The sequence below is a fragment of the Patagioenas fasciata genome, chromosome 1 (genome assembly GCF_037038585.1).
Source record: "Patagioenas fasciata isolate bPatFas1 chromosome 1, bPatFas1.hap1, whole genome shotgun sequence".
NCBI classification, from domain to species: domain Eukaryota; kingdom Metazoa; phylum Chordata; class Aves; order Columbiformes; family Columbidae; genus Patagioenas; species Patagioenas fasciata.
Window position 1 is genome coordinate 172386509 of NC_092520.1, and position 27359 is coordinate 172413867.

Here is a 27359-nt window from a genome sequence, read left to right on the forward strand (position 1 = left end):
GTGCCAGAAAGTGGCTATAAGCTTCCAGTTTAACAGACATCTCAAAATTGACATGCTGTTTTTTATAAATTTCCTCCATTTCTCATATTTTATTGATGCATCAGGACCAGAGTTTCCTTTTGCATATTTAGCTTATTAGATAGTTCTTTTGAGTTTTGATGATTTGTTTTGTTTTTTTTTAATTGGAACTGTTTATGGCAAAATTACCAGTCCACTGCTGACTTAACCTCATCTTTTAGAGAGCAATTTGCAGGAAATTTTTAGAGTAGCAGAACTTAGTCTTGGTTTTGTGGTATCTACTTGCTGAAGTCTCATGGGAAAATAAAAGACAATTTGTGAAATGTACCTATAAAGAAAAACATCATTAGAGGCTTGATTTAGAATCCATAAAAATCAATGGAAAGAGTACAACTGAATTCATTGTCTCTGAAGCAAGTCTCTTGGGGGCATTTTGTTGCTGTTGTATCATTTTATGTAGAAATATTTTTCAGAAAGTTATGAACAGAAGAACAGCAAGATTTTTTTTTATCTGCAGTTTTTAATACCAGCAAGTCACTTGTCCCGTTATGTACTAAATACATTTTTTAATACAGCCCAACAGTACTTTGGGTATAAATATTTCTCTGTGTCAATTTTTAAGGATTCCAATATTCATATAATCATAAAATAATTTAGGCTGGAAAAGACCTTTAAGATCATCGAGTCCAACTGTTAACGTAGCACTGTCAAGTCCACCCCTAAATGATGTCCCTAAACACCACACCTACAGATCTTCTAAATACCTCCAGGGATGGTGATTCCACCACCACTTCCCTGGTCAGGTAGAACTACATGTGCTTGAGGAAGAATCAGGAAATGGGAAGGGTGATGCAAGACCAGAAAAACAGATATTGACCACTGACCAGAGTTCATTTCTGTTTTACTTGAAAAAAGTAAGCCCTGGTGGCTGTTTTGTTTTTCTTTTGCAGTCATCTCTAACAAACAGTGACATCATGTTTGTGAAGCTGCATGCCCCTTGGGAGGTCCTGGGCAAATATGCAGAACTAATGAATGTAAGAATGCCTTTCAGGTAGGTGTAGTTGTATTTTTTCTCAACCTCCAAAGTCACACTATACTGTAAAGCTAATGTAATGATAACACCACAATGCACATGGAAAAGCTCTTCTGTAAGATACCACACAGCTTTAGAAAATATAAATGGGGTACCTTAGATAACATATTCATTGCTGTTTCTTGTTAATGCCTGCAATTTCAGTACAATACTGGTTTGAAATTAAGGTGAGCTGTAGCAGTGCAGCTGTTTTCATGGGGTATTCTATCCTTAGGCCCTTTAACCCCTTCAATGCTGGAGCCCCCTGCATACTTGTGCGCTGCTGTTTTTTAAATGGACATTTCATTGAAATCAATGGGAGGTCAAGAAGATCCAGGTACGTAAGGCAGCACAGAAGGTGCATGTCTGTTGGACGTATCTGGTATGTTCAGCACCTGTGAATTGCTTGTATAGTGTGTAATTATGGACATACAGATTATAAATAAGTATCCCATCTAATAGGAGAACAATTCAGACTACAAATTTTATTTTCTGTAGAGAAAATAAAGAACTTGTATTAAATGCTACTGATGACCAAATACATTCAACACTATCATTCAGATTATTTTTATTGTTAATTTGCTATTCTTTGCATGTTGGGCTAGGAAATTTTGTATGTGAAATATTGATTTTACTCTGCTGGTTATCAGAACTGTTACAATAGCATAGAGACTTCCACTGGAACTGACCAAAACCCATTAACTGAGAGGTCTTGATTCTTCTTTCAATTAGCAGAGTTGATAGATGTATAACTCCATTGATTTTAATGGAATTACTCCTGACCAATAAAAGGATCAGATCCAGACGATGCAACTAGTGAGATGGTGTCCTTCATAGGATTTCTTCTGTTTTCTTCTCAAGGATGAAAAATGCCTCTGATACGAGACAAGCTGTAGCAGTACAGGATTTGCTAGGAAAAATGGATATGACTTAAGGACAAAATTGCAGGCTTATTCTGTACATATTTTGGTTTTAATTTTCACAGCAAATCTTCAACTGCTCCTTCTTGTGCTTTTAATGCTAAAGAGAAAAATATAAAAGTTATCACAAGTCATTGCAAGATATTCATATTCTTCTAAGAAAGTGTTTAGCCATAGAAACAATGTGTTCGGGCAAAAGTGTACACCCTTTGACTTATATGACTTTCCTTGAGATGAATCTGCACCAGTAGTAGGATAAGGTCTCATGATTAAGAAATACAATAGCAACTCAGATTTTAATTACTGTGAGCAGCTTATTCTTTCCTGATCTAATGTCCCTTTTATGAAATCTATCTCTCAGCAGACAGCTAAGTAGATGCCATACAGATTATATAGAAAGCATCAAAAATACTAAGGGTTTCTTGACCCACTTGAGGACCATGGCTCCTTTCTTTCCACATCCACAGAGAGAGAATTATTACAGTACCATGACGAGGAAATCATGGTGATTTATTAATGTCTGCTGGGTAGGCTCTTATATTTTATTTTAAAAGCAGCGGTACTGTTTACCATTTAAAAACACAGACTATTATTTTACAAAATGTCTGCTAGTCTAGATTGCCTGTTTCCAGGTGCCCTTGTCTAACCCCTTGTTTTAAGGGCTGCTGATTGCTTACAGCTCCTGGTATTTTAGGTTGGAGCTGTCCAAGGTCCATGCATCAGTGAATAAAATCCTTGTTGTTTCAAAGCAGGGGTGCCAAAATAGTGGATACCTCTGAAAATTTGAAACAAAATCAAGAAGTGGATGAAACACTTAGCTTTGACTCTTCTCTGCTCCTGCCGAGCAAAGCAAGATAAACACTATTTTCTGGAGGATTTGGCCAAAGGAGGCTGGCTAGCATGAAATTATATTGAAAATTTCACTTCATCAGCACGATATGGACACTGATAACAAAAATAATGTCAAAATATTATGCATTATTTAAATTCTAAGTTCTGAAAATTGACCCAACATACTAAGCAGGTTTTTATCTGTAGCTTACAAAGCATCAGTGCTGTCTTATTTTAGAAAGCTCCCAACCACACTTGCTTCCAAGTCATTAACAGCATTTCTACAGTACATTTAATATACACAAATATTCAGAATATGTGTGCTGTGAACCATTTGTTTTCCATAAGTGGTACAGTTCAGCATTACATGATGGAACCTCTCAAAATACACGGAAACAACCTTGATTTAGCAATAATCTTCAGCGGAGGACAAACTCTGGAGGAGGTAACAGGAGTTCAGGCAGGAACCCCATTCTTCCAGTAAGGAGTATCGGTTCCAAAATCATACCCAAAAGCTTTTCTTAACTGTCATGAAGATGTGATCTCAAAGGCAATGCATCAGATCCTGACAGCTGTGGTGTTATAGCCACATGCGAGGAGAACAAGAGCTGCCGGCAGCAGAGTGGCACAGGAGGTGGACTCCCCATTCTGGATCCACACATGAGGTTCAGAGGCCACTCTGCCCCACGGGGATGGTCGGGAAGGTGGCCAAGAGCATGGTCAGCATGTGTCTGCTCGTGCACCCTTTCTGCTCACTTGCTCCCTGTGCTCACTCCCACACAGCTTATTGCAATGACAGCAGAAATCAGCTGAGCCTGCATATTTGGAGTGGGCGTGCTGAGCACATGCTCTTCTGCCTGTGTAGCCTATATTCGGTTTCAAGGGGTGTTACCCCAACAGCAAGCACTGGTCCCAGTTCGTACTGCACATGTTATGGCATATTGCAGACTTGGGTACCACTTTCTTAGCTTTTCTAAGTGACTCCCACTTTTTTTTTTTTTTTCAGCAAATGCAGCTTTAATAATTCACTAGTGGATGTGACATGATTCATCCATATTTGTATCAGTCCTATAGAATTCCTGCAACACTTTATGGACTTCTTTGAAATAGAAACATCTTTGAGTGCCCATCTTTCACACTTGACAAATAGCAGAAAAGGAGAAGACATTGGGAAAATGATGACCTTCTTGCAATTCAAATGCCACCAGAGTCTGTGTGGCTTCCTGTGACAGTTCTGTTAATCTCTCTTTTAGTCTCTTCCTCCACCTCTTACAGGCTTCTGTCTTCAATCTCCTTTCCTTCCTTGCTAGTTCATACTGTAACTGACGATGGGTTTTCTTCTCGACTGGCTTCATTTTTGCTGTTCTTCCAGGAGAAAAATCTATTACCTGCACCGCCGGTACAAGTTCATGAATAGGTGAGTACAATTCTTATGCCAGTCCCGTTTATGTTCATTTGGATCCAACAACAAAAATAATGCTTAAGGTCAAGCTGGAGGGAAAAGTTTATTAGCTGTATTTGTAGGACAGGTGGAGGGAGTGATTACACACTTGGATATCTGCAAAAACAAATACACAACTTGTGTTTTTAAAGCATCTGCAGTGTGAAAGAGGTAATTCATTTTATCAGTGTTGCCTTTGTTAGGAATAAGGAAATATTTTTCAATTGATCAAGTCTTGTAAACAAGAATAAGTGTGTTAGTGCATGCACTGTATCTCTTTCTTTTCATGTAGCTCATTAGGGATTTCCTTGGGGTTAAAACACCACAGTTACAGCTTTTTTTCATTTCCATGCACCTTGCTTATTTGTAACAGTGATGACATCGTTTGTTTATTGCTTCCTCTGTGGGGATGCTTAGTGCTATTTTGGTAGATAAGAAGGAAATGAACCAAGTTCATGTCTGGTGTAATGTTATTGAGCTTGAGAAATGAGAATTTTTCAAGAATCTTTGAAGTGCTTTCACTCGACTATTAAATATCTCTAAGGTTATATTTGGTGCCTGGTTTATGTCTGACTTAATGCAATGAAATCTTCCAGTGCTTCAGTTTGGATTTTCTTTTTGCTACTTTAGACAATTAAATGAAAATGTTTCCAAAAAGCCTAAAAAATATACAGGCTTCACAAATACTAGGTCATAAGTTGACATTTAATGTCACAGAGCTGCTGATACAGTTTTCAATAAAGTCAGGTATTTGATTTACTGTGTCACTCTGAGGTCAATGGAAATATTCCCAAGAACATCTGAGAGACAAGAATTAAATTTGAAAAATCTACATTTTGGAATAAATAGCTGTATCAGTTTGCAGATAATGTCAGTAGGTGAACATCCATGGGAAAATATATCACATATTATCATTCTGCTATATGAGCATACTAAAAAACATTTTACATATTAAATTCTGTCACAGTGTGCTGGTGACCTGAGATCTCACATTACGGTATTTGCTTCTTTATATTAGTAGGCATCAAATGGGCACTTTGTAGAGTTAAGACATTTTACCTAGTCAGCATGGGCTAATACATGCACACAATTCTTCTAAGGGTTGTTGATGCTCCCCCACTTTCTGTCCACACATTACAGTACTATAGCAGCTGTTAACTTTGGAATTTGTCTTGATTTTAATTAAGACATGGTTGCTTTGACTAAAGCAATACATAGGAAGGAGTAGATGAAGGTTCTAACATTTGTGTGTGGTGTACAAAATTTTGATTTATATTCATTTTCTTATGAGTCAGGATGTGATTTGCAGTCAGTATGGGAAGAGGTATGGTCTTTTTCTGGTATTTTAGTTCCTGAGTGATGAGAACACTTGGCTAAATTCAGTTTTTATGTTCAGATCTATAAATAGCTACTTGAGGCAGAAAAGCTGTAACTGAATAGTCCCAGTGGGAAAAAAAGAAAACATATTCAGCTTTATTTTCATTTATGTGAAACTCAGATATACAGCTTTGATAAAAGTATCTATTTCCTCTACTCCTAGTTCAGTGAAGATTACAAGTAACTGAAACCTTGGTCTATTTTTTGAAGTAAACCTAACATTATACTGACAATCAAGCAAAATATATTTTAAAGAGGACTTTTGTTACAATGCAAACCCCTGAGCAGGTAACTTGCATCTTGTCAACATGAATTTTCTCCGTGAAAAATTCTAGTTATCTCAAAATTTCAAATAGTAATACTCCCCTAATAAATTTTAAAGGAAAGGAGGGTTATCAGATACCTATACAGTACCTCCACGATGGTTAAACCTAAGCTAAGACATTACCTAGCATTACAGTGTAAGCAGAGCTTGATCAAAGCTGACCCACAAATAAAAACCAGTTTCAGTTCAAAACTTTTTTAAAAAATTTTCCTAATTTCTTCTTTCCTTTGAAAAAAGCAATTCTATCTCAACCTCACTTCCTAGTGAGAAAAGTTTCTTTAAAATTATTTGAGAAAGTTTTTGTGTTATTTAAATACAATGTGTTTCTTCCAAAAGAGGATTCTGAGTAAAGACTAGACTTTAAGAGCAGGGGCAGGACTGAAGTGGAAGAAGGTCTCTCTTTGAGACACTGTTTGAATTAGGAGAATGATTTGTTTTGCCTTATGAGTCTAACAAGTGTTTCTAAAGAGGAATTTAAGAAGGATATTGTTATCAGAGCTTCCACTTTCCTCTTTCATTGTTGCTAACTCTACAGGGCCTCATCACTCCATGCACTCTGTTCTTGTGTAGGTTCCTCTGCTTTCCAAACACCGTTCCCCTGTTCGTCTGAGTACATAAGCTTCCCCGTAAAGGAAAGTGAGGCATGGATTAACCTTGAAGTAGTGACAAAACAAAGTAGACTTTTAACACTGTGTGCCTGTGTTTTTTGTTAATAATACCAACACCACTCTTTCAGATGTTTTGTGGGGATTTTTGAGATGTTTTTGTAGACTGCAAAGCCTGCAATGCTGGCTGATGGCACTGTTGGAGTGAGCTGGAGGCAATTTAAAAATTTGGATATTTTTCATTTCCGATGAGATAACTAGGTTGTGGTGTGTGTGTGTTTATTTGTTTGTTTTCCCTAGGTATGACTGTACTGTGTGTTGTGGGCCATGCAGAAAGGCTGTGTAACCTTCTCAGACCTGTTTGCCAGCAGGCTCACTGAGCATGCCAAGGAAACTGAGCCTTGGGAATGGCAAACCAGTCAAATTCTGGGTACAGCCAGTGAGAGGCCAACATGAATAATGCATTGCTTTTAAGTGGGGAAAGCACTCTGTGCCTTCGTGCGTATATGTGTGGTGTGATAAACCTGCAGCACACGTATCTCAAACGTGCACATTGACTTGCAGGATGAATGAAAAAGGATTGCAGATTAGCAAGGATGCTAAAGCTTAGAGAATTCAAATAATTTCAGTTAACAAATAAGCATGGAATGAGATATTTAGAAAATATTTCTGCTTAATTCCTCCTCCCTTTTTCATATGCAGAGTCAGTAAGCCTGCTGAATATACAGTAATGCAGAGCTTGTGGCCTTTACAGAGGAAAAACTGGAAGACAAAAGACAGAGAATTCCCCTGTAGAGGACTTATGGCACTTAAGTTTCCCTTGTCGTTAGTATCAGCATCTACACAGACCAGCTCAAGGCCATCAGGCTGAGTGCTGCAACTGGAGAGTTATAGCTGCTCAGGCCCTTTGCAGCCCAGGGATCTGACATCCCACCTGCCCTCAGGCACAGACTTTTGCAAACTACCTCCTCCTGTGCTCTGAAGAGTTTATGATTAATTTATAAGTCTTACGTTATGTTTGCATACACATTCCAGTTCTTCCAAACAGTCCTGAGAGTAAATCTGCCTCCTCCCCAACATACTGTTGCTAGATTTGGAATACGCAAATGGTACCAAAACAAGTAGACCTGATTTGGCTAGAATTTTGAAATGTGCCAATGCTTAAAAATTACTGTTAGCTTTCTTATCTGAGAGAAAGCTGAATATTCAAAGAAGTATTATATGTATTTTAAATGAAAGTATGTAATAATTTCACATCACTTTCCCACACACTCATCTGCTGGGTGAGAATTGTCCTCCCTCAGAGTGACTGTGCAGAGCTCACAGCAATTGCTAGTCACAGAGTTATTGCACTGACTTCTGTCAAAAGAAAAGAAACAACTACACTTCCAGTGCTTGAGCTTCATCCAGAACTGGACTCGAAGTTCAGAGGAGGTCAATTCATGACCTTTATCTCCACTCCTGGAAAGATTAATTCAGTGACCGAAGTATGTGCATATCCAAAATTTGTAGTCTATGATTTTTGCAGACAGGGGTCACTGGTTAGGACCTGAAAGTGTTAGGAACTTCTGAGAAGGTAGGGCTCATTATGTCAGACGTATGTCATCTTTTTTATGTGTTTTGTTGTTATAACATTTTAGTTTGGATTTAAATTTGGTTTAGATTGTCTTCTCCAGTCAACTTTGACTCTTCCCTTTCCCTTTACTTCAGCATGCATCTTTGCATGAGTGCACTTGCAGTTAAATCTACCTTTTCTCCTGCTCAATCTTAATTTGCTTCTAAATGTAAGAATCTCTGTAGCAGTCACCTATTAATCTACACACTGAGTATTCCGGTTTCATTGAAGTTGTAGTATTGCAAGACACTACAACTGAAGTAGCTTATTTTTTATAGCATCAATTGCAAGGTAAGAATCCATGTGGAGAGCAGTAAAGGGATATAGCTTTCTGGGGTTTAGCTGCCACAGGTCTCTGTCACAGTCTCTGCTGCTCTAATGTTTATATGTTCAAAGTCTCATGTGTCAACTAAGCCTGAAATTGAAACTAATTGAAAAGCTGAGAAATAAAGTTTTAGAGACTTGCCAGGAGCTTACTGGGCTTAATAAGGTTTATAGCAGTGTGCACCATCAGCATTGCTTTTCTGTTGAGACAACTGAAAGCTGGCTATTAATAATCAAGTTCAACAAGTATAATTTGGTCTGCCTTGAAAAAGTCAAAAGACATTGCTTCTTTCCTAGTTGTAAATATTTAGTGTCTTAGTTTGCCAGCATTTGTTCTTTGTAAGTACTCTGTAATATAATTTAAAAAAAAAAACACTATCTCAAATGATCACACTTTTCATGTGCTGCAGGATCGAGAAACAAATAAGCAGGTTTCGAGGATGGTTACCCAGAAAGCCAATGAAACTGGACAAGGAGACACTGCCAGATCTGGAGGAGAATGACTGCTATACTGCTCCATTCAGCCAACAAAGGATCCATCAGTGAGTATTTTATTATATCTTAATTACAAAATAAAAACTTTTTCTTCTGGATTCACCTTGGAAAAAAATCAATTTCTTAGTTCATCTTTTAAAGACTAACACCTTCACATTAGTTCTTTGTCACAAAAGGAGAGAGAGAATCCTGAGAGAGCATAAAGTCTATCTACGTTTCTAATAATTATCCATTCAGCTCAAAGCCAAAGGAAATCAATAGAAAAGTTCCTTTTAATTCACTGGAATTTCAGTTACAACCCTGAAGTAGTCAAATGGCTAATTCTTTCTTGGGCCAGAATTACAGTTGTTCTTTGACTTTTAAACATGTGATTAAAACTTCTTTTTCAGCATGTCTATGTCTTTAGTACAATAAAAACTAGTCCTAACACTGATGGTCAAAATAAACTGATACTGTGTTTCATTCCTAGTTATGACTGAAGAACAAACAGAACTCTAAAGAAAGCAGAGAACGTAATTTTATTTGTATTTGTCTTTTACTTTTGTGGAAGCAAAACTGCTTGTGAAATGCCAGTGCTAAGACCTATCAGTGACACTTGTCCAAGCATGCCAATGGCACTAGTGTTGCATCAGTGTCGCTAGAGAAATCATTTGGGTACTAGAAATCTTTATTCACTTGCAAAATGCAAAACAGAAAAAGCCCCACATGACTTTCAGATCCCATGTTGAATTTCAGGACTGTCAAATTTTGGAGAAAGAGGGTGTCTTATAGGTGCTTACACTGTTTGTGATACAGAAAACAGTCACTCACTAACTGAGAACAAAATCACGAAGAGTAGTCAGCACTGGCCAGGCTACTAACAAAAGAATAAGCATTAATTACAGGCAGCTCAAAGTCTAAAAATCTGAAATGTTTTATTTTATTCAGGGAGAAGCCAAGTAGATGTAATGCTCTTAAATGTCTCACTTTGAATGAACCAGTTTTCAGGGATTTGATTTATTAGCTGCAACTTAAATTAATAAAATAGACCTCCTCTGCCATAAGCAGTGTCTTTCCAAATACAGCAGAAAAACAAAACCACGTGCAAATTGCCAGGAAAATTTCGGTAGAAGTCTGCTCCTAGCACCAGTCACCAGTCAGGATTACCTCCACTAATGTCTGTGCCCTGGTTCACACTACAGGGTCGTCCAATACTTGAGACAAGACATGGGTCAGTTGCTGTGCTCTGCAAGAGAAAGAGTAGGTGCAAATTGATCCTAGAATAAACCAGTCATAATAAAAAATGATGAAACTGGGATGTCTGGGTTGATATTTTTATTAATAGTAATATTAACTATTAACTACCCTTAAAATTAAGGCACATGAGAAAACAGAATTGATGTATGTGAACCAGAATGTTTTTTTCATTCTTCTCCCTTGCTCATGTTTATGTTGGTAAACTACAGGGTGTGAGGAGGGTTTATTAAATACTGTGTTGGTTTCACTAACATTCCCTGCTGTTTTTCTGCCCTTCTTTTACATCATTGCAGACTTTGAAGCTCTACTCCCCAGCAGGCCTGACATTTTCTGTTTTGCTTTCTGTGTTGTCTTCCTTTCCTTTTGTGTGGGGACTGATAAAACACTGTCTGAGCTGCCCTCCTTCTTCCTGGCTCTGATGGGACTCTTGTGTTCCTATCATGCTCCAGCCATGTTGGCTGTATCTGTCTTATTCTGCTTCACTAGAATTCTGAAATATGATGACTTGTTCAATAGTTGTCTAGTGAGTTGCATGCAGGCGATTAAATTGTTCCAAGAATTTCAGGGTATGTTAGTAAGCAAAGCATTTCAGGCACATCTTTAGCATGTGCTTTTAATCTTTGATTGTAGAAAGCAGGTGTCAAATAATTGGAAATGTAGAGTTGAATTATTTTATTAGTATCAGTTAACAGTCAAGAAGCGTGTTAAGTTGGGATTCACTTACTCTGTGCAAATTGCTGTTTCTTCCAAGAGACACACAAATATTCTGTTGAAAGACCTGTATATAACAAGCCAGTAGTAAAGATACCCACCTATTCCCAAACGCTGGGAAAGTATGAATAGAAATGGGTTTTTTATTTATTTATGTTTATCCCAACACATATTAACTGATGTAGCGATTATTGTGACTGGCATCTTCATTTGTCTGAGTCAGCTGTGCCAGGTGAGAGCTTGATCACTAAGGAAATTATTTCTCTTCTACCTCTACCCACTGCAAAGTGTAGTAACCTTCACAAGGGTAATGCTGATAATCGTTACCTTCTCAGAACAGTATGAATAATGCTCCAAATTTGATGAAATCCTAACTTCATATTAGATTAAAGCTCTAGTTTTTTGTTGTCACTGTTGCATTACATAAGCTTTTGTTTGCTTTTTAAAAAGTAAAAACTTACTAATTGTATATTAATTTATTAAAACTAACTAAATACCTGTCAGGGCTTTTATTTAAATTTCTAATCAGAGACACACAATACTGGTTTAGGAATGTGAAGATAAATAGTTACTAAAATTCTGGAGCTTCAGGAATGAAGAATTGCCATCTAGAATAGTGTTACGATAATTTAGCTTGCAGTTTGTCAGTGGTAAGAAAAGTCCATGCATTTCCATGTTTGGTTTAGTTAAGGTTTTGCTAGAGTGCTCTTACCATTCCATATTGCCATTACAAGGCAATTATATTAGTGGCTACATAATTGTCATGGGCAGTTACATGTAGAGTTCACATTGTCTTCAGCAAGTACATTATTCTGTAACTAGAGTAACAGTAACAGTCTCTTCCCTACTCTTGGGCTTTTAGATGTGACTCTGCATCACCTTCCAACACACAGGTGTGCCAAAATTGATTCAGACAGAACATGCACAGGACAGGGAGGGTCCCAGTACCACATCAATACTCAGCTGGCCGACCTCAGTGTCGTTTAAGACTTTTCATCCAGTATAGGGCCATTTTTTGAGGAAGGAAAATGTTTGTAACACCTTGAGTTCTTAAAGTCCTCCGAGAATAAATGCCAGGTTTTCAGTTCTTGTGCACTGTGCTAAAGGTGGTGGCTAAGAAATGTCACTAGTGACTGCTTTTTATCAGATCTTACGTACATATTTTGAGTTCCAAGTTCAGAGTAAAAAAAGATAAAATTTTCTTGCAAATATGGAATCCTAAGTGAGAAGAAGAGATGAGTGGGAAGCACATTAAACTGTTCTTTAAGAAATAGCCTAAAATATATAATCACTCTTTTAATTACAGTAATGAGATTTTTTTCTGGCTATTGTACATTTCTGGAGAGCAAGATACGTACTTTTGCAGCTGAACATGTCTAGGATTTCTGTGTTGTTATACATCAATATTTATCTAACACGTGCTGAACAAATGCTTAATGACCATGTAGTAAATCATTCACAAATACAACCAACTTGGAGTTATAAACCTCCATGTATCGAGCTTTCAGATAAGATCTTTATCTCCTCGCTGTGGGTTTTGCTACATACCATAGCTGGAGGTTATGAAATTCTTCCTTCTTTCCTGGTTTTATGTCTTTTTTATTTTCTAAAACATTATTTCTTAAAAATTCATAGAAGCTTGTCCATGTTGATGTTTGTCCAAATACTGAAATATTGCCATTTGGGTCTGGAATTCCTTATTTCTTCCTTTCTTCATTGCCTCAGGCCTTTTTCACTTCATCAAAGAACAGGCAGTTTGTCTTTCTTGATCTAGCCACAGTTTACATATTCAGGTCTCCAGTCTGATACAGATTATGTTTGTAGATGCTTTTAAAAGCATGGAAAGACAGATGACTGACAACACTTACAATACAAAGTATAGGAAGTAAAATAGTTAAGACCAAAACAAACAAAGCCTGATCAGACCGTTTTTCAATAGGAATTAATATTTTTGAAATATCTATGTACAATGAGTATGTGCAATTTCAGCAGATCATATTGATTTTTTCTTTCTTTCTTTCACTTTTCTTTCCTATTTAGATGAAAAGGCCAGATGTGGAAAAAGGCTAGCTTTCAGAAAAAAACTAAGTTGGTTTTAAAAGGCACAGCTAACCCTCTGCCCTTCCCTCAGAACAGGCAAAGAAGAAAACTCAAGAATCACATTTGTAAGATGTGCCTATAACTTTTTCAGCATGGCTTCAGGTTTCCTTTCAAAGGGATTATGGCATACCTTATAGGGTAGATCACGAAATTGTCAGTATAGAGAAGATCAAAATTAATCTTATTTCCTAAGTAACAGGAGATCTCTTTTTGGAGAACAGAAGCTCTGCCTAGCTGAGGCAAGCATTTTTTTGGAATTGTGTGGCATGCAAAATTATGTTATTCAAGATAGACTTTTAAGTAGTATCTCTCTTCTGCAGCCACAGCTTGGGAAGGGCTTTATTTATGCTAAAGCATTTCTTCTGAAAATTGCCAGTTACAAGAATGCACAGTTCACAATATGTGAAAAATGTTTTCCATCAGACATAATGGTAATTAGTTATTTTTCTGCTACATCTTAGTTATGTAGTGAGCTGCTAGTCAATTGGGAACAGTAACAGTAGTAATTAGCTGTAATTTCTTAGATAGCTGCATACTAGCTAGGAAAATGCTAACCGCTGCTTTCAAACTTTATATCAGGAGCTATTTTTCCTTTTTTTTGTTTTGTTTTGTTTTTCTTTTGAAGGCAATAAACTCTCTGGTTAAATATTAATCAAATATATAATTATATAAACCACTTAAATATAAATGTTTATTACTTCAGTGAAAATTAGATTAAAAGCTTACACAATTAAGAGGACTAGGACAGTATCTGTATTATTTAAATTAAAATAGCCCTACATACCAGAGGTTAATGGAGTTATTCTCATTTGTAATATGTCTCCTTGTGGTACATGAGGATCTCATCCTATATCTTTGTCGAATTTCTGAGGTATGTGTCTCTCAGCGTGGAGTTACATTTCAAGTTTTCTCTGATGCTCAGATTGGCCCTAATAAATCCCATCCCTACCAAGCCCCTGAGCTGCTTCACCTCGAAATCAGGGATGGGTCAGGGAGATGCTACCGCTGGACACAAGGCACAGGGTTGCACAGAGACATACTCATTTTGAACCAGGATGGTCATTCTTGTATTTAATTACATCTACAGCATAATAACTAAACATTTGCAAATGACTTTTTATAAGCAGAGGGTCACAGTTCTGTAAGATTCCTGCTCTTAAACAAATCTTTGTGCAACCAAACTTGGAAACTCTCTGTTTTTTAAATCCTCTCTTATTCTGGAAGTTTTAATTGCCTGCCAAACTGAATGAAACAGGGCATCCCTGGAAAAAGCATAAAGCTCATTCTATCTTAGATCAATATTCCTGAATGAACCAACTTAAACTGAGAAGTTATTTGGGTGGCTGGGTGATTTTAGGGGAAGGGCAGAGGAAGGTGGAGGAGAGAGATTCAGCACTTCCACAACTCTCTGTTTTACTTTAGCAGTTTTGATGCTGTAATGTGCGAAAACTGAACAGACAAAACCACTAATACTAATCCCAAGTGATCCTACTTTAGGCACATGACGTAAAAACCATGATAACCGTTAATAGACATTTTATTTTAGATAAACAAAAAGTCAGCTGCAGCCTTAAAAGTCAGGCAAAATGAAAATAAACAGAAAGTGATAATAATACACCCATTTTCAAACAAACTATTGGGATGTGTGGTAATATTCTCACTGGAATACTGCAGGCTCGTCTTCTTGTTGCTACTACAGCTGATGATTTTCTTCCTCTGATGTTAAATGAGGTAAAAACCTGCTATTGCCTCAGCCAACAGATAGCTACCACCAGTGGTTTACCTGGGAGTGCAAAGGGTTGGGCATTTTTCCTGTACTAAAGAATACATTTCTCATACAGTGATTACTACTTCGGACATCTGTGCTTTTAGTTTGTACTACTTCCAGGCATTTGGTTGGAACGTACCTTTTTGTATGGTGAATATCAGACATCAAGTGTTTCAGTGTCTGTGGATCCTCGTGGAGCCAAGGTGCACATTGCTACATGCACACACTCATCCTCACTTTGTAGCTTTGTAACCAGACCATGGGTGTTCAGCTTTCAGCTTGTGTATCTTTATCAGTGCAACAGAAAACAGCCTTTTCCTGCCTTTTGCTTCTCCAAAATAAGTTGAAAAGTAAACCCAGACAAACATTCAAGAGCTGAAGTTACCCCAAAAGGGATTGTACAACCTGCAAAATTACCAAAAGAGAATGTATGAACAGTAATTCTTTGGCAGTTTGTTCTTGGCTGAAGTCACATTAATTTGAGGGCCTTCTTGAGGTGACAGTTATTATAGCTTTGCTGTGCTTTGTTATCCATGGAAAGATAGCTTGAAAACTCCAGTTCAGAGTCTAATTAAGAAAGCTACAAATATAATTTCAAAGCAATTAACCTTCACTGACTCTTTGTGTCACATACAGTATGAATGTAAGAGCAGTGTTTCCACAATGACATTTAAAAAACGGACTTTAATTAAGGATCAACTCTAGAACCTTTCCTGCCAGAAGTGTTCTCATTATCTTCATTTGAGATTTTTCTTTGCAGTGACCAGGCTAATGGTTATAGCTATTGTGGAACAAATCACTGGCTTTGTTATCTACCTGTACATTAACTTCACAGGTAATAAGAATAATAATCTATTAATCCTTACTTATTTTTCATCTTACAAATGAGGTGACAAAGTGATCAAAACCTTTGATGAACTGTGTCCTAAGTAAAGCCTAAGCTCTTAATGAGCCTGAAAAGAAGCTGTATTGCTCTTATGAATATTCAAACCCTTGTGCATATAGAAATTCTAACAAGGGCAGCAGAAACAGAACAGCTGAGGAAACTATCCCATCTGGAAGCAACAAGGGTTAAAAAACTCTCTGGAAAGCCTCTGCTTTATGCAGTTTATAGCTCAGTAACACCTGATGAACGTTTGTCTACACTTAGTTTGGAAATGTTTTCAGCACTGTCCCTATGAACTGAAATTTGAAGAGTCATGTTCTTCATAGACTGATAAAGTCTTTCTCCTCTTTCTCCTCGCCTCCTGTAGGAGTACTTACATTTATACACTCCTAAAATTATGTTCAGCCCTTTGAAGGCAGCTGTGAGGCTGATGTGGCCCCCAGTGAAAATGAGTTGGACATCCCTGCTGTAGACCATGAAATAGCCTTGATGGCTATTCTGTGAATATGGATTTACTGCCTACATTGAGAAAGAAGACAACCTGGAGCACAAAAAATGCGTAGGGAGAAATGCCCACAAATCATGGGAGAGAAGGGTGATGATAGAAAGGGATAAGTTGAACAACAAACTGCATGATTCTTACCTGACAAGAGCAACTCCTGTGCTTTTGAGATTAATTGAAACCTCCCTGGCATTGTCCTTATTTATGTCAACCTCTAAGTGGGATGTTTTAACACATAGTTACAACTACTTGAGATATTCTTAACCTTTCAATGCCTCCCATTCATGTCTGCCTATTTTTATTTCCTCTAGCAGAGCTCCCTGCCCCCTTGGTTATGGTGATCCTGCTGTTTCTGGGGCTACTCCACAGACAATTTCACAGAAATTATTTTCGTATTTGATATTTAAAAAACAAACAAACAAACAACTGTGATTTTTATATTCAAAAATTAATGAGGTTTATTCTCAACCTTTACCACATGGAATTCCATCCCCAAACAATTATATTGTTAGCGATAGTCCAGGACATCAAGAGGAGTCATTCTGCCACTTCTTTTTCACCTTTGGTGAACTCTAGCAGCTCTTCTGCATCCATGGCTCCATGAGTTATGTTGGAAAACACTGAAGGACATGTTCTTGGCCTACTCTAGTCATGGTGAGTTCTCACTCTCCTGTCTCTCTCCTGACCTCAAATGTATTTTACTGGCACAAGGACAGGCAGGACAGAACCTCTGCAGCTCTTATACTCACACGTGTTTTAGGACTGCTTCAGCTAGCTCTAGAATAAGTAGAGTTCTTCATTGCAGTTACTATACTGAGGTGTTGACATCTGCTTCACAGGCATATCTGGTTGTTCCTTCTCAGCCACATGAGATCAAAAGCTGTAAAACCACTACTGCTAAGTTTACAAATGAATGCAAATTACTAAAGTGTTTAAACAAGTAGTTCTTCTTTCTTATTTAAGATTGCATAATGTTTGATTTTTGCCTTTTTTTTATTTGACTCATGAAAATGGAAGTGACTAAATGCAGAAAAAAAAATATTAACTTTCTTGTCTAGAAAGGCTGTTGAAATAACTACTTGTAGTTGCAGTATGACATAGTCATGATAACAGATGGGCAAAATAAACTTATATCACAAGGAGGATAGATTAACACTATTGGTGTTACCTGGATCAATGTTTCTAGTTTTCCAGATGAGGTAATTCAGTTCTCAATCAACTCCTACAATAACTTATAGCTAAGTTAGAGTGAAAATTACTGTACTGTTTTGATTTAATAAGATATAAGTTATCATCTCCACAGTTCATTCAATGCTATCTGGGATGTGAGATCTTAGAAAGTCAAGACATTAAAAGAAAATGCAACAAAGTGAGAAAACTGCTAACTGTTAATTTCTGGTTTACTAGCATCTTTCAGTTTGTTTCTGCTGCCACTTAAATGGCCTAAACAGAGCTCCAGCTTCAGCTGGAAATAATGCTGTTCTAGCTGCTTCAGAGTTTCGGCTGAGTTTTTTTATCAAATTTCCTCGAGCATTAAGACCTATGTGATGACCGTATTTCCTTTTTGTCAAAATCCTTCTACTGCTTATTACTTTACATACTGATTATTTTCAACTAAATTTGGTACAGGTGTAGCTGTCTAAAAGACAAGCACGGTAGTATTTACTTTGCGAGTATCAGCACCTTGAAATGGAATAGTGGTGCCAAGTTGTGACTCTACAGAAAAGGCAGTGGCCAGTGCACACCAATTGTATATGCTGTTTGGCAGCAGCCCATTGGTAAATCAGCACACACATGATGGTCAGCCAATATACATCAGTCAAACCACATTCTGTAGGCACTGTGGGGCATGTGTAGGACTTTGGGAATAGTCGGGATGTGGGAGGAAGCCAGAAGTACTGTACTGAGTAGACTGTGGGCACAGAAATTACCTGTGGGATCTGGAGTGGAATGGGAAAGGAGTCATGAGATAGTAACCTCTAGAAAAACACGTTTCATTAATTATGGTGCTCTTGGAGCAACTTGGTTTTTATACCTTTGCTTTGGGAATTTTTTTACTATCTACCTTTGAAGCCTAACATACGGAACTTATAGATTTTCTTCTATGGAAAATTCAGCAGAGAATTTTGATGATAGAGAGGGAGTATATGGAGTCCAGAACTTGGACTCCTTGTATCTTTTTTCCAAATGACTGTGGAAGTGCAAAGCAATGTATCATTTCCCATGGGTAATGATTCATTCTCCAAAAAAGGGGTTTTGATTTGGGTAAAATTGCCTGAGGGGAAAACTGAGCAGTAGATCCCATGTTGTGCAGAAGAGAAGGTGACACAAATCCGTGCCAAGTTCCCTATTAAAATAGTCTCTGTTGAAGTCAGATTTGTCTAGTGTGCAGTCCTACAGGCTGGTCTCTCTAGGACATCTCTATGATTTTACCATTTTGTTTATCAGTTTATTCAATTCCCGAGCTACTCATCAACATAAAGGAGAAAAAAATTTTTACTTCCGATCCAACATGTTTTAAAAAATATGAAACTTTGTATCCAGACAGTTACTAAGGACCATATTTTTAAAAATACTTCATTTCCTCAATATATACACAGGACTACTTAATCAGAAACTCCATCTACTTATCTGCTTATTCAAGTGTCTATATTACTTTCATAGTGTCTTGCAGCCCTACATACCTCAAGCAACTGTAAGAATTCTTTAGCAGTATTTAATTGACAAGTTGAAGCAGTATTTCTAAACACTTATATTGTTTGCATTTTTCCAGTGATTATGATGATATGCTAAAATATCTTGTTTTCCTTGAGTATGTGTATTGAGATTCAGAAATCTATATAAAATATATTACGGCAGACAATCTAATCAATACAATATCATTTGTGACTTTTAAAATTTCCTGGAATTATCACAATTCTGTCTAAACTATTGAACCTGCATTCATACATAACTCCATAACTAGCTTCTGAAAGCTAATTTTCTACACTATTTTAGCTTCCAGGCCCAAACATAGGAGTACATAATATTTTCTGTTTCTAACATAGTATTTGATTTTCAGTAAGAGTAGTTTACTAAGTAGATATTTCCACCTGACTCTTGATGGTAAAGTGTAATAAAGAAGCCTGAAATAGAAATAAAATGCAAATTCTTGTGCAAGTATTTTGTAGTTTTCAGGGAATTATCTAAAAGTGATACTTATCATAATGAATGCTTAAAGAGCTTTGATCTTTCTCCAGACTTCTCCATGTAATTCTTTGTAAGAGAATGAACGCTGTTACTGACATCATCTAATCCAGTGAATCATGTCACTTAATCTGGTGTCCTTTAATCTTGCCTGCACTTGCTCACATACTGTAGATTTTTAGTGTACTATAGGAAGTAATGGAATTCAATATTTGCTTAAAACATGCTACTATATATTCCTGAGATGCCCTTTATTTGTTTTTACATAGTTTCATCATACACAACAAAGATACTTTCTTCAATAATGCTACAAGAAGCAGAATTGTACACCATATCTTACAAAGAGTGAAATACGAAGAAGGGAAAAACAAAATTGGTAAGTGCTGAGCAATGTGCTTTTAAACATGAGTGCTAAGTCCCACCACAAAAAAAAAAAAAAAAAAAGGCTTTCTAAGCTCCTTTTTAATCACCTTGGTTTTGAGCTATTTACATCTGATCCACTGCTGTTGTAGGGGCACTGCCTGGAAGACCTAATCATTTCCTTGTAATATCAGGTTGCCTTCACAGGCACATATGTCACCACATGGGATTCACCACCTCTGCAAGGAAAGAGATGGACTTAAGCAAGAAATATGTACAGATGAAAGACCCTGGAGAAGCAGATAGACTCATGCAGAAAGGCTTCATAAAAACATATTTAGGAGGATGGCAGAACTTGTGCTACTGCACATCTCAGCCTGTGGGGCTTCTCCCTGGATACCTGTTGATCCCTAAGGGAGATGGAAGGTTCTGTATCTCAGTGGCATCCCCAGTGCAAAGGATGCCATGTATAACTGTGGCATCACTTTCAAACAGTGAGTGGAGTGGACCTTTAAAGCAGCACATGTGCAGATTTAGGAGAGTAGGCAGTGACAGAGGATAGCTGGATTACAAAACAGTGGCCCTCTTCTGTCTTGTGATACAGACACTTGTGTACCACATAGAGACTGGGGCTTCACAAAAGGAGAGGCAATCCCCATAAAACTCTGCAGCCTGTTTCATTTCTCTGCTTTTCAAATCACATCCTTCCTCAAGAGGTAGAGAAATATCCCAGAACTTCACTGGTTCCTTCCTTGGTTCCTGGGATGGGGGCAGTGATAGCTCTGAGCAACGGCAGTGACCAGAGGAGTGGCAGTGACCAGAGAAGGGAAGAATTCATGTGGTGCATACAGCCATTGCATCTAACACTCACACCTGCAGTCCCTGCCTGCCTCAAAACCTCAAGCTCCCTGACATATCTACTTGTGTGGTACCTACCATGACCACAACTTTGCATTGATCACTGAGCAGAGAAAAGCCTGGCCTGGCTGTACAGGTTTTGCTTTTCTGACAGGGACTTTGTAAGAGCAAATACTAATGCAGTCACTGGAAGTACTACTTATGCTGAATTAATTCGTCTCATTGTTGCCTTCTTGCTGCTATCATTCCCCTGTGAATTAGGAAAGGAATCAGGACTCTTCTTCTCTTGGTCAATAGGGCTCAGTCTGTTCAGACTGTCAGTACCAGTATTTAGATTTGCATTGCCTGAGAGTTGTTTAGTCCTATTTTGGTGACTTTCCAAGTGAAAAGTGCCCATGTTTCAGCAATCACTCATTATTTCTCTTGAGGTTATATTAAAGAGGGACAAGGCCTGACTGAATGGGTGTATGATTACTTTTTTGTGCCAAATAGTAGTCCTTTTGGTTGAGGTTCAAGTATATTTATTTTCGGGTCTTGTACTACTGCAGCCTGTCTTATTTCTGTTCTATCTATTAGTCCAGCAGCTTTCATAAGGAATAAACTAAACATATTTTACAACATTGTTATCATATGGAAATTAAGAGCTTCCATTATAAAGATCTTCCCTGAAGTTTTCAGCTCCCAAGAAATACAGCCTTTCATCTTAGTAGCTTTCTTAGACCAGAATTTATGGGGCCAAACTTCAATCCTGGTGTGAGGTCCCTGATTTCACTGAAATTATGCTAAAGATAGATTTGACAAATGAATTTTTAAACCTCCAGCATAATAAATGATAGGTTATGATTAATATTTGAACAAGTCTTTCCTTGTATTATATCCTAGTTCATCAAAATCTATAAAAGATTAGTTTTGCTGCATGTACTTCTTACTGTCTATGGGCTTCAAACTTGATTTAGTCAGCTTATTATGAAAATGTGTTTTGCTTTTTACTTGGAAGTTTTTCTGCTCCTATCGGTAAATAATTGGATACTTTTGACTTTTAGGTCTGAATCGATTGCTCAGCAATGGCTCCTATGAAGCTGCATTTCCTCTTCATGAGGTAATTTTCTCAGTTTTTCTTTTTGAACAGACATTTCCCACAGAATGAATTCTTAATCGTGTACTCATTTATTCTCAGTCTCATTTATGTTACTACTCTCTTTTGCATTCTGTGTCTGCCTCTGATATCCCACCCATTTAATGATTCTTTTTTCCTGAAAAAAATATATGAATAAGGAGAGTTGTTCTGGATCTGCTCTGTAAAAGTATTTGTGTTTGTTAAATCCGTATGTTTTCAGAGCAGAACAAGATCATGCTGTGGTTTTCTCTTTGAGATTGTCCAGTTTATAACCTTGAACACCATTTGTCATAAGTTCCTTAGGAAGAATAATTTCAAAACTTGCTGAAATCAGAAGAAATTCTCCTTTTAATGTCATATTTAGCTTTTGGAGCATAATTATGAAGTTTGCATAAATTGTGTTATCCATACTGCTAGTGAGAGAGATTTCTTAGGTATTCTTTTTTGCAGCTGTTGTACATTAATGTCCATATTTGTATTTTAGGGTAGTTACAGAAGCAAGAATTCAATAAAAACCCACGGGGCAGAAAACCACAGACACTTGCTCTATGAGTGCTGGGCCTCCTGGGGAGTGTGGTATAAATACCAGCCACTGGATCTTGTGAGGTAAGACTTTCCTGCTTTTAGTGTGTCACATTATAGATGCTTTGAGCATAGGTTATCTCTCTTCTGACAAAACCATGAAAAGCTCAGTTAAATCATGTGGGTTTTAAAAATTCATCCATTTTGTTCATGTTGCCACTACATTCAAAGAAGTATCTACAGAGGAGCTTGTAGGAGGAGTTGATAGTGAATGAAGTTTCCTTCTGGAGCTTCTTGGCACCATAACTTCTAAGTTCTGAAGGGTTTGCAGAATATTTAAGAGAGAAAAAAAGGAAGAGAGAAATCTGTGGAGGCTAAGTAGACTTGGTTGCATGTCTATTCACCTATGGAGTTCTTCCCCTTCAAAACATGTCTTTGGTGAAAAGCAGGCTCTCATGAACTAGATCATCTTCTTTTTTTCCAAAAAGGAGCCACAGGAGTAGTCCTGGATGAAGTTTAGTGATGCTTACAAATGGCAAGGAGCAGAGTTTACAGTCACTGAATATGTTACTGTGTTCAGCAGCACTAGTGGTAAATGGGTGGAAGCCTTTCCTGTACCACCTCCCTTAAACTCAGCCCAGCTACATCACCACAGGCTGGATCTGTATTCATCTGGGAAGCAGCCTGCACAGAAGAAACACTGAGAAAGCTAAGATGTGACTCCAAATTCTTATATCCCTTTTAAATAATGTTTTAAAATAGGCTTGCTTGTGTTAATAGAGGATTACATATTTTTATGCATTTTTATGCCAGAGTCTTTACTGATTGTGTTGGCAGAACTATTATTAGGCATTAATGGCCTTTTTCTACTTGAAGAGAGGGCTATGAATGTAGAAGGGCCTATTAATAAAGTCTGTAAGATGTACTTGGATCACTGAAATATCGATACATTGGCCATTAGGAAGGGTCATACAGACCATGCAATTGGTCCAGCATATTAATTTCCCCTTTTAGAAGTCCTGTAACTGATAGAAACCTTTGCTTTTATTGATTCTCAAAATTGTTTCCAGATGAAAGATTTGTAGAGGGTGGCCCTGGAGACAGACAGTGTCACTGATTAAGGCCACGTAAAAACCCACCCATTTCATAAAACAGGAGGTATTCAATTTCCATGGAGAAAAAGTTCACAGAGGAATACAATTAAAAAAAAAAATTACCAAGTCATGTAATTTTTAAAATGCTTTTGAAAACAAATAAATCTATTTGTACCTCATAATTTAAAGTTGCTTATTTCTTTTTAAATACACTGGCCTGGAAAGAAATATGGAATTTTTGTGAAATTACTCTAAGGAAATAGCTAATTTGCAGAGTAGCCAACACTTACACTGAAGGTTTCTATTTTCAATTTGCCAGCATACAATAAGATATTAATGTCACGGTATAAACAATTTCTCTCTATAATGTTTTTTAATTATTTGCCCATGGTGCTCAAGGCTACTGTTCTTCATCAACATTACTTGTTTATGAAAGTGCTGCTGAGCCAGTATCTGGGGTCTGCTTTAATTTGGTTTATGACTATGAACAATCGAGCATCTCAAAGGTTTTTTAAGTATGAGAATAAATGGTAACAGAATGAGCAAGGTTAGACGCATCATTGTTTTGGACCTCGGTAGCAGTCTTCTTGAGCAGCCTGGGTTGAACATTTAAGATTTTGTATGATGCTTCAGCTTTTCACCAGACAGTGACATCCATGGATTTTGCCACAGCTATTTTACAAAAGGAGAAAAACAGTCACCCCCTAGATGAGATCATGAGTGTCCTGTGGTGGTTCAGAGTAGATGTTTACTCAAAGAGGAGAGGGGCAGTGGGGATGTGGGGCTCCTTGGGGATTCACAGCAGCAAGAGCCCTGGTACCCATCCAGCTCCGCAGGGCTCAAAGCTGCAGCCCCAGCACAGCCGTTTGCTGCCTGGAGTGCACTCATGTCTGTGATGAATTCACTGAAGGAGGGGTGAAGGGAAAGGGGAGGGAATGCCTTTTTCTTCTCACTTCACAGATGCTAGATCCTTTGCATTTCCTTAGCTCCTGCCAAATATTTCCTGTCTGCTGCCACTCTCAGCAGCTCACGTGTCTGGTGAGCCGGAGATTTTTCTCTGAAGAGCTGACAACACCAGCAAGACCTGTTGTTCATTTCACTCAGAAGTATCTCAGTGTGCATGCTTTAAATAGAAGCTTTTTTAGTACCAGTTCTGCAGCACGAACAACTTTATTTTTTTTTTCCCCATACCAACAACTACGTTGGGTGTGCTTGAAGGGAGTAGTGTTGCCATCTGTACAAAAGGAGTAGATGGATGTTAATTCTTCCACAGATATCTGTCCAGAACTAGCTGACATTCCTCTTTACTATATACTTTAGAAAGGCTAAGGAGTAAATTAGATGTAGATAATATAATTATCTCATTAATACATATAATATTTCCACCTTAAAGACAAGTTGCCACAGCGGTAAGTTAAATTGTTCATATTTTGGCGCTATTTTATTTTTTCCTTAGATGTTAAAATGATTCCTTACATCTCCAGTGCTGTCAATTTGGTACCTCCCAGATGTGATTTAATCTCAACAGCTGGCTGTTATGGAGATACTAGTCACTAGAAGAAAATGAGAAAAAGTCATTTGAGGGGAATTGCATGATTCTACTTTCACTCAGCTTTGAAACGTGATAGTATGAAGGCGCAGAATTGGCACAATTGCAGAAGGCACTCTTATTAATCAACAGATGTGGTACCATGACTTCAGTTACACTTATGTTGAAATTTAGTATCCATAGTTAGTTTACAAGAATAATTTGAGATCCTTAGAATTCATAGCAATTGGAAAGAGGGACGACTTACTATATTTATATATTCTGGGACCATGTAAATCAATGGAAGCATTTGAAAGGGATTCCTGGAGCCTTTGCATCACTGCCTTCACACTTCTGTGCATTGCTGCTTCCCTCTAAGCTGTGCACTGATCGCTCCTGCTGATGCTCGTGTACATTATTTACAGAACAAAAAGGCAGGGAGAAAACTATACTTATAAGGTGATTGTAAAGCTGCCTAAATGAACCCAAAAGTGAAAGTAATGCCTGAGTAATTTGCATTTCACTCCACATTTATATTAAATTACTTGTTGCAAGCTGTCAACTCCCTTTCAATCTCCTATCAAGCCCCACCAGGTTGCTCCTGACATCACATGAGAGCTTCATGTGTCCAAAATGCCTGTTGGAAATCTCTAGGTCCCTCACAACTTATTTCTGTGATGTAAAAAGTTCTGTATAGGATTTCATTCTGACCTACAAAAGGATTAATGAAGATAGGTAGGTTCTGGGGTTGAGTTCAAACCTGTCAATATTCTATCTCCATGACTTCCTTCTAGGCATCCTGAAAGCAAAAGATTACATAATGAAGGTAATTAAACACAGAAGAATCCAGTATCACATTTTATGGGTCTGAAATCAGACTTTGTTAGCTGAATAGTTTTCAAAAATGTGTCTTATTCATAAACACTGAGATTGGAATCTTGTCCCAGTTAAGCCAGTGGTAGTTCTACCATTGGAATGAGGTAAGAGACGGTTCACCATTAAGGTAGATTATATTGGAGAGTTAGTATACATGCTAGCATAAAACTGAGAAGCTGAAATTATTATTATTCTAATGGTATAGCATGTATGATGATAGGAGAGATGGATTATTCTACTAATAGTAGATGCTTGGGTATCTTTTAAATCTCTGCTTTTTAGGTTAGTTGCAGAGAAAAATTTCTGGGGGAGAACCATCAAAGACACAAAACATTTTTTCTGTTCTTATTAATAATCTTAAAAATTATATGGTACTAAGTTAGCAAAGTTAACAAAAATGCAAATGTTATCAATGCTGGAAAATTTCAAAGAGGCCTTCAATGAGCAGAGTGATAACAGGTGAAATTTAGTTATTAATAATGCACAATGATTCACCCTAGAAAAAAAATCCCTGAAATTCTTCATGTACAATACTGAGTTCTGGCTAAAGTGCCAACAGGCAGGTAGGAGAACTGCCTTTGCTGTGGAGAGCTATACGAAATTTCTGTCCTATATATAGTCACAGGGTTGAAACAAAGAGCTTCTTCTTCATATTTGATGCAACTCGAAGGGAAAAAATGGCAAAGGTATCTCTAAACCATCTTCATCTCCTAAGGGTCTTGATGGTTCAGGATAAACCAATTATGGATTGGAGTAAATGTGGAACTGCTCTGAATATGTCACTTAAGAAGGACTCCAAACACTTTGTTACTGCCATAGTTTGTTTCTATAGCACTCGACCTAGTGGTATCTGAGCAGAGGCTTAGACATAAAATATGCTAGCTACAGGACCAGAAGAAATGAAATGTTAACTTGATTCTGATGCAAATTACTGTAGTACAGCCTGTGGAATACAAGCTGTGAAACAAAGGAAAATAGTGAAAGATCAAGGCTGTTTGTCCGTATCTAAACCAATATGTACCAAAGTTATGTCAACATCCTACACTTATTTTTGAAACCAGGCTCACAAATGGCCTTAGATGTCTTTTCCATACATTGCAGAGAATTGAGTTGCTTGCCATCATGTCCATTCTTCTTTATGCATACACTGAACATTGCTTAGGTCTTCACCTAGGATGAAGATTCGACTCTAGATTAAAAAAGACTATTATGATTTATGCTGTTAGATGGAAGGGGTCAATGGGAGAGGAGATGAAGTTTGTCATGAATGTTTGTTGGCTATAGAGGTGGAACAAGGTAGCATTAATCCTTGAATGTAGGGGATGAAATAAAAGAATTAATCTTGATGTTAGGTTTACTTCAGTACTTTGAACTAGGTACATAGAGAAAAACAGGTCATAAATATCCAGTGGAAGCAAGCTCACAATGTGAACTTGCCTTTTCAGGGGAGCAGGCACAGCTTGACATCCTAGGTATCAGGAAAATAATTAGGCCAAATCGTTCGCTGCCACTCTAAAGTCAGGGCTCAAAAAGCAGTTTCCAGTGTGTCTTTTTACAATCAGACCTGCTGCCCTTGTCAGAACTGAGTGTAT

The 27359-nt window shown here is 37.5% G+C and overlaps 1 protein-coding gene across 4 annotated transcripts in view; it reads left to right on the top strand.

Annotated features, from left to right (window-relative positions):
- ANO4 (anoctamin 4) overlaps positions 1 to 27359 on the top strand; it is a 181188-nt gene that overhangs the window by 108104 nt on the left and 45725 nt on the right. For all 4 annotated transcript variants that reach the window (XM_071800515.1, XM_071800519.1, XM_071800524.1 and 1 more), the window contains 6 exons: positions 969 to 1069; positions 4214 to 4258; positions 8939 to 9070; positions 19682 to 19788; positions 21674 to 21729; positions 22232 to 22353. In XM_071800515.1, the coding sequence (XP_071656616.1) occupies positions 969 to 1069; positions 4214 to 4258; positions 8939 to 9070; positions 19682 to 19788; positions 21674 to 21729; positions 22232 to 22353 (563 nt within the window). The remainder of the gene's footprint in view (positions 1 to 968; positions 1070 to 4213; positions 4259 to 8938; positions 9071 to 19681; positions 19789 to 21673; positions 21730 to 22231; positions 22354 to 27359) is intronic.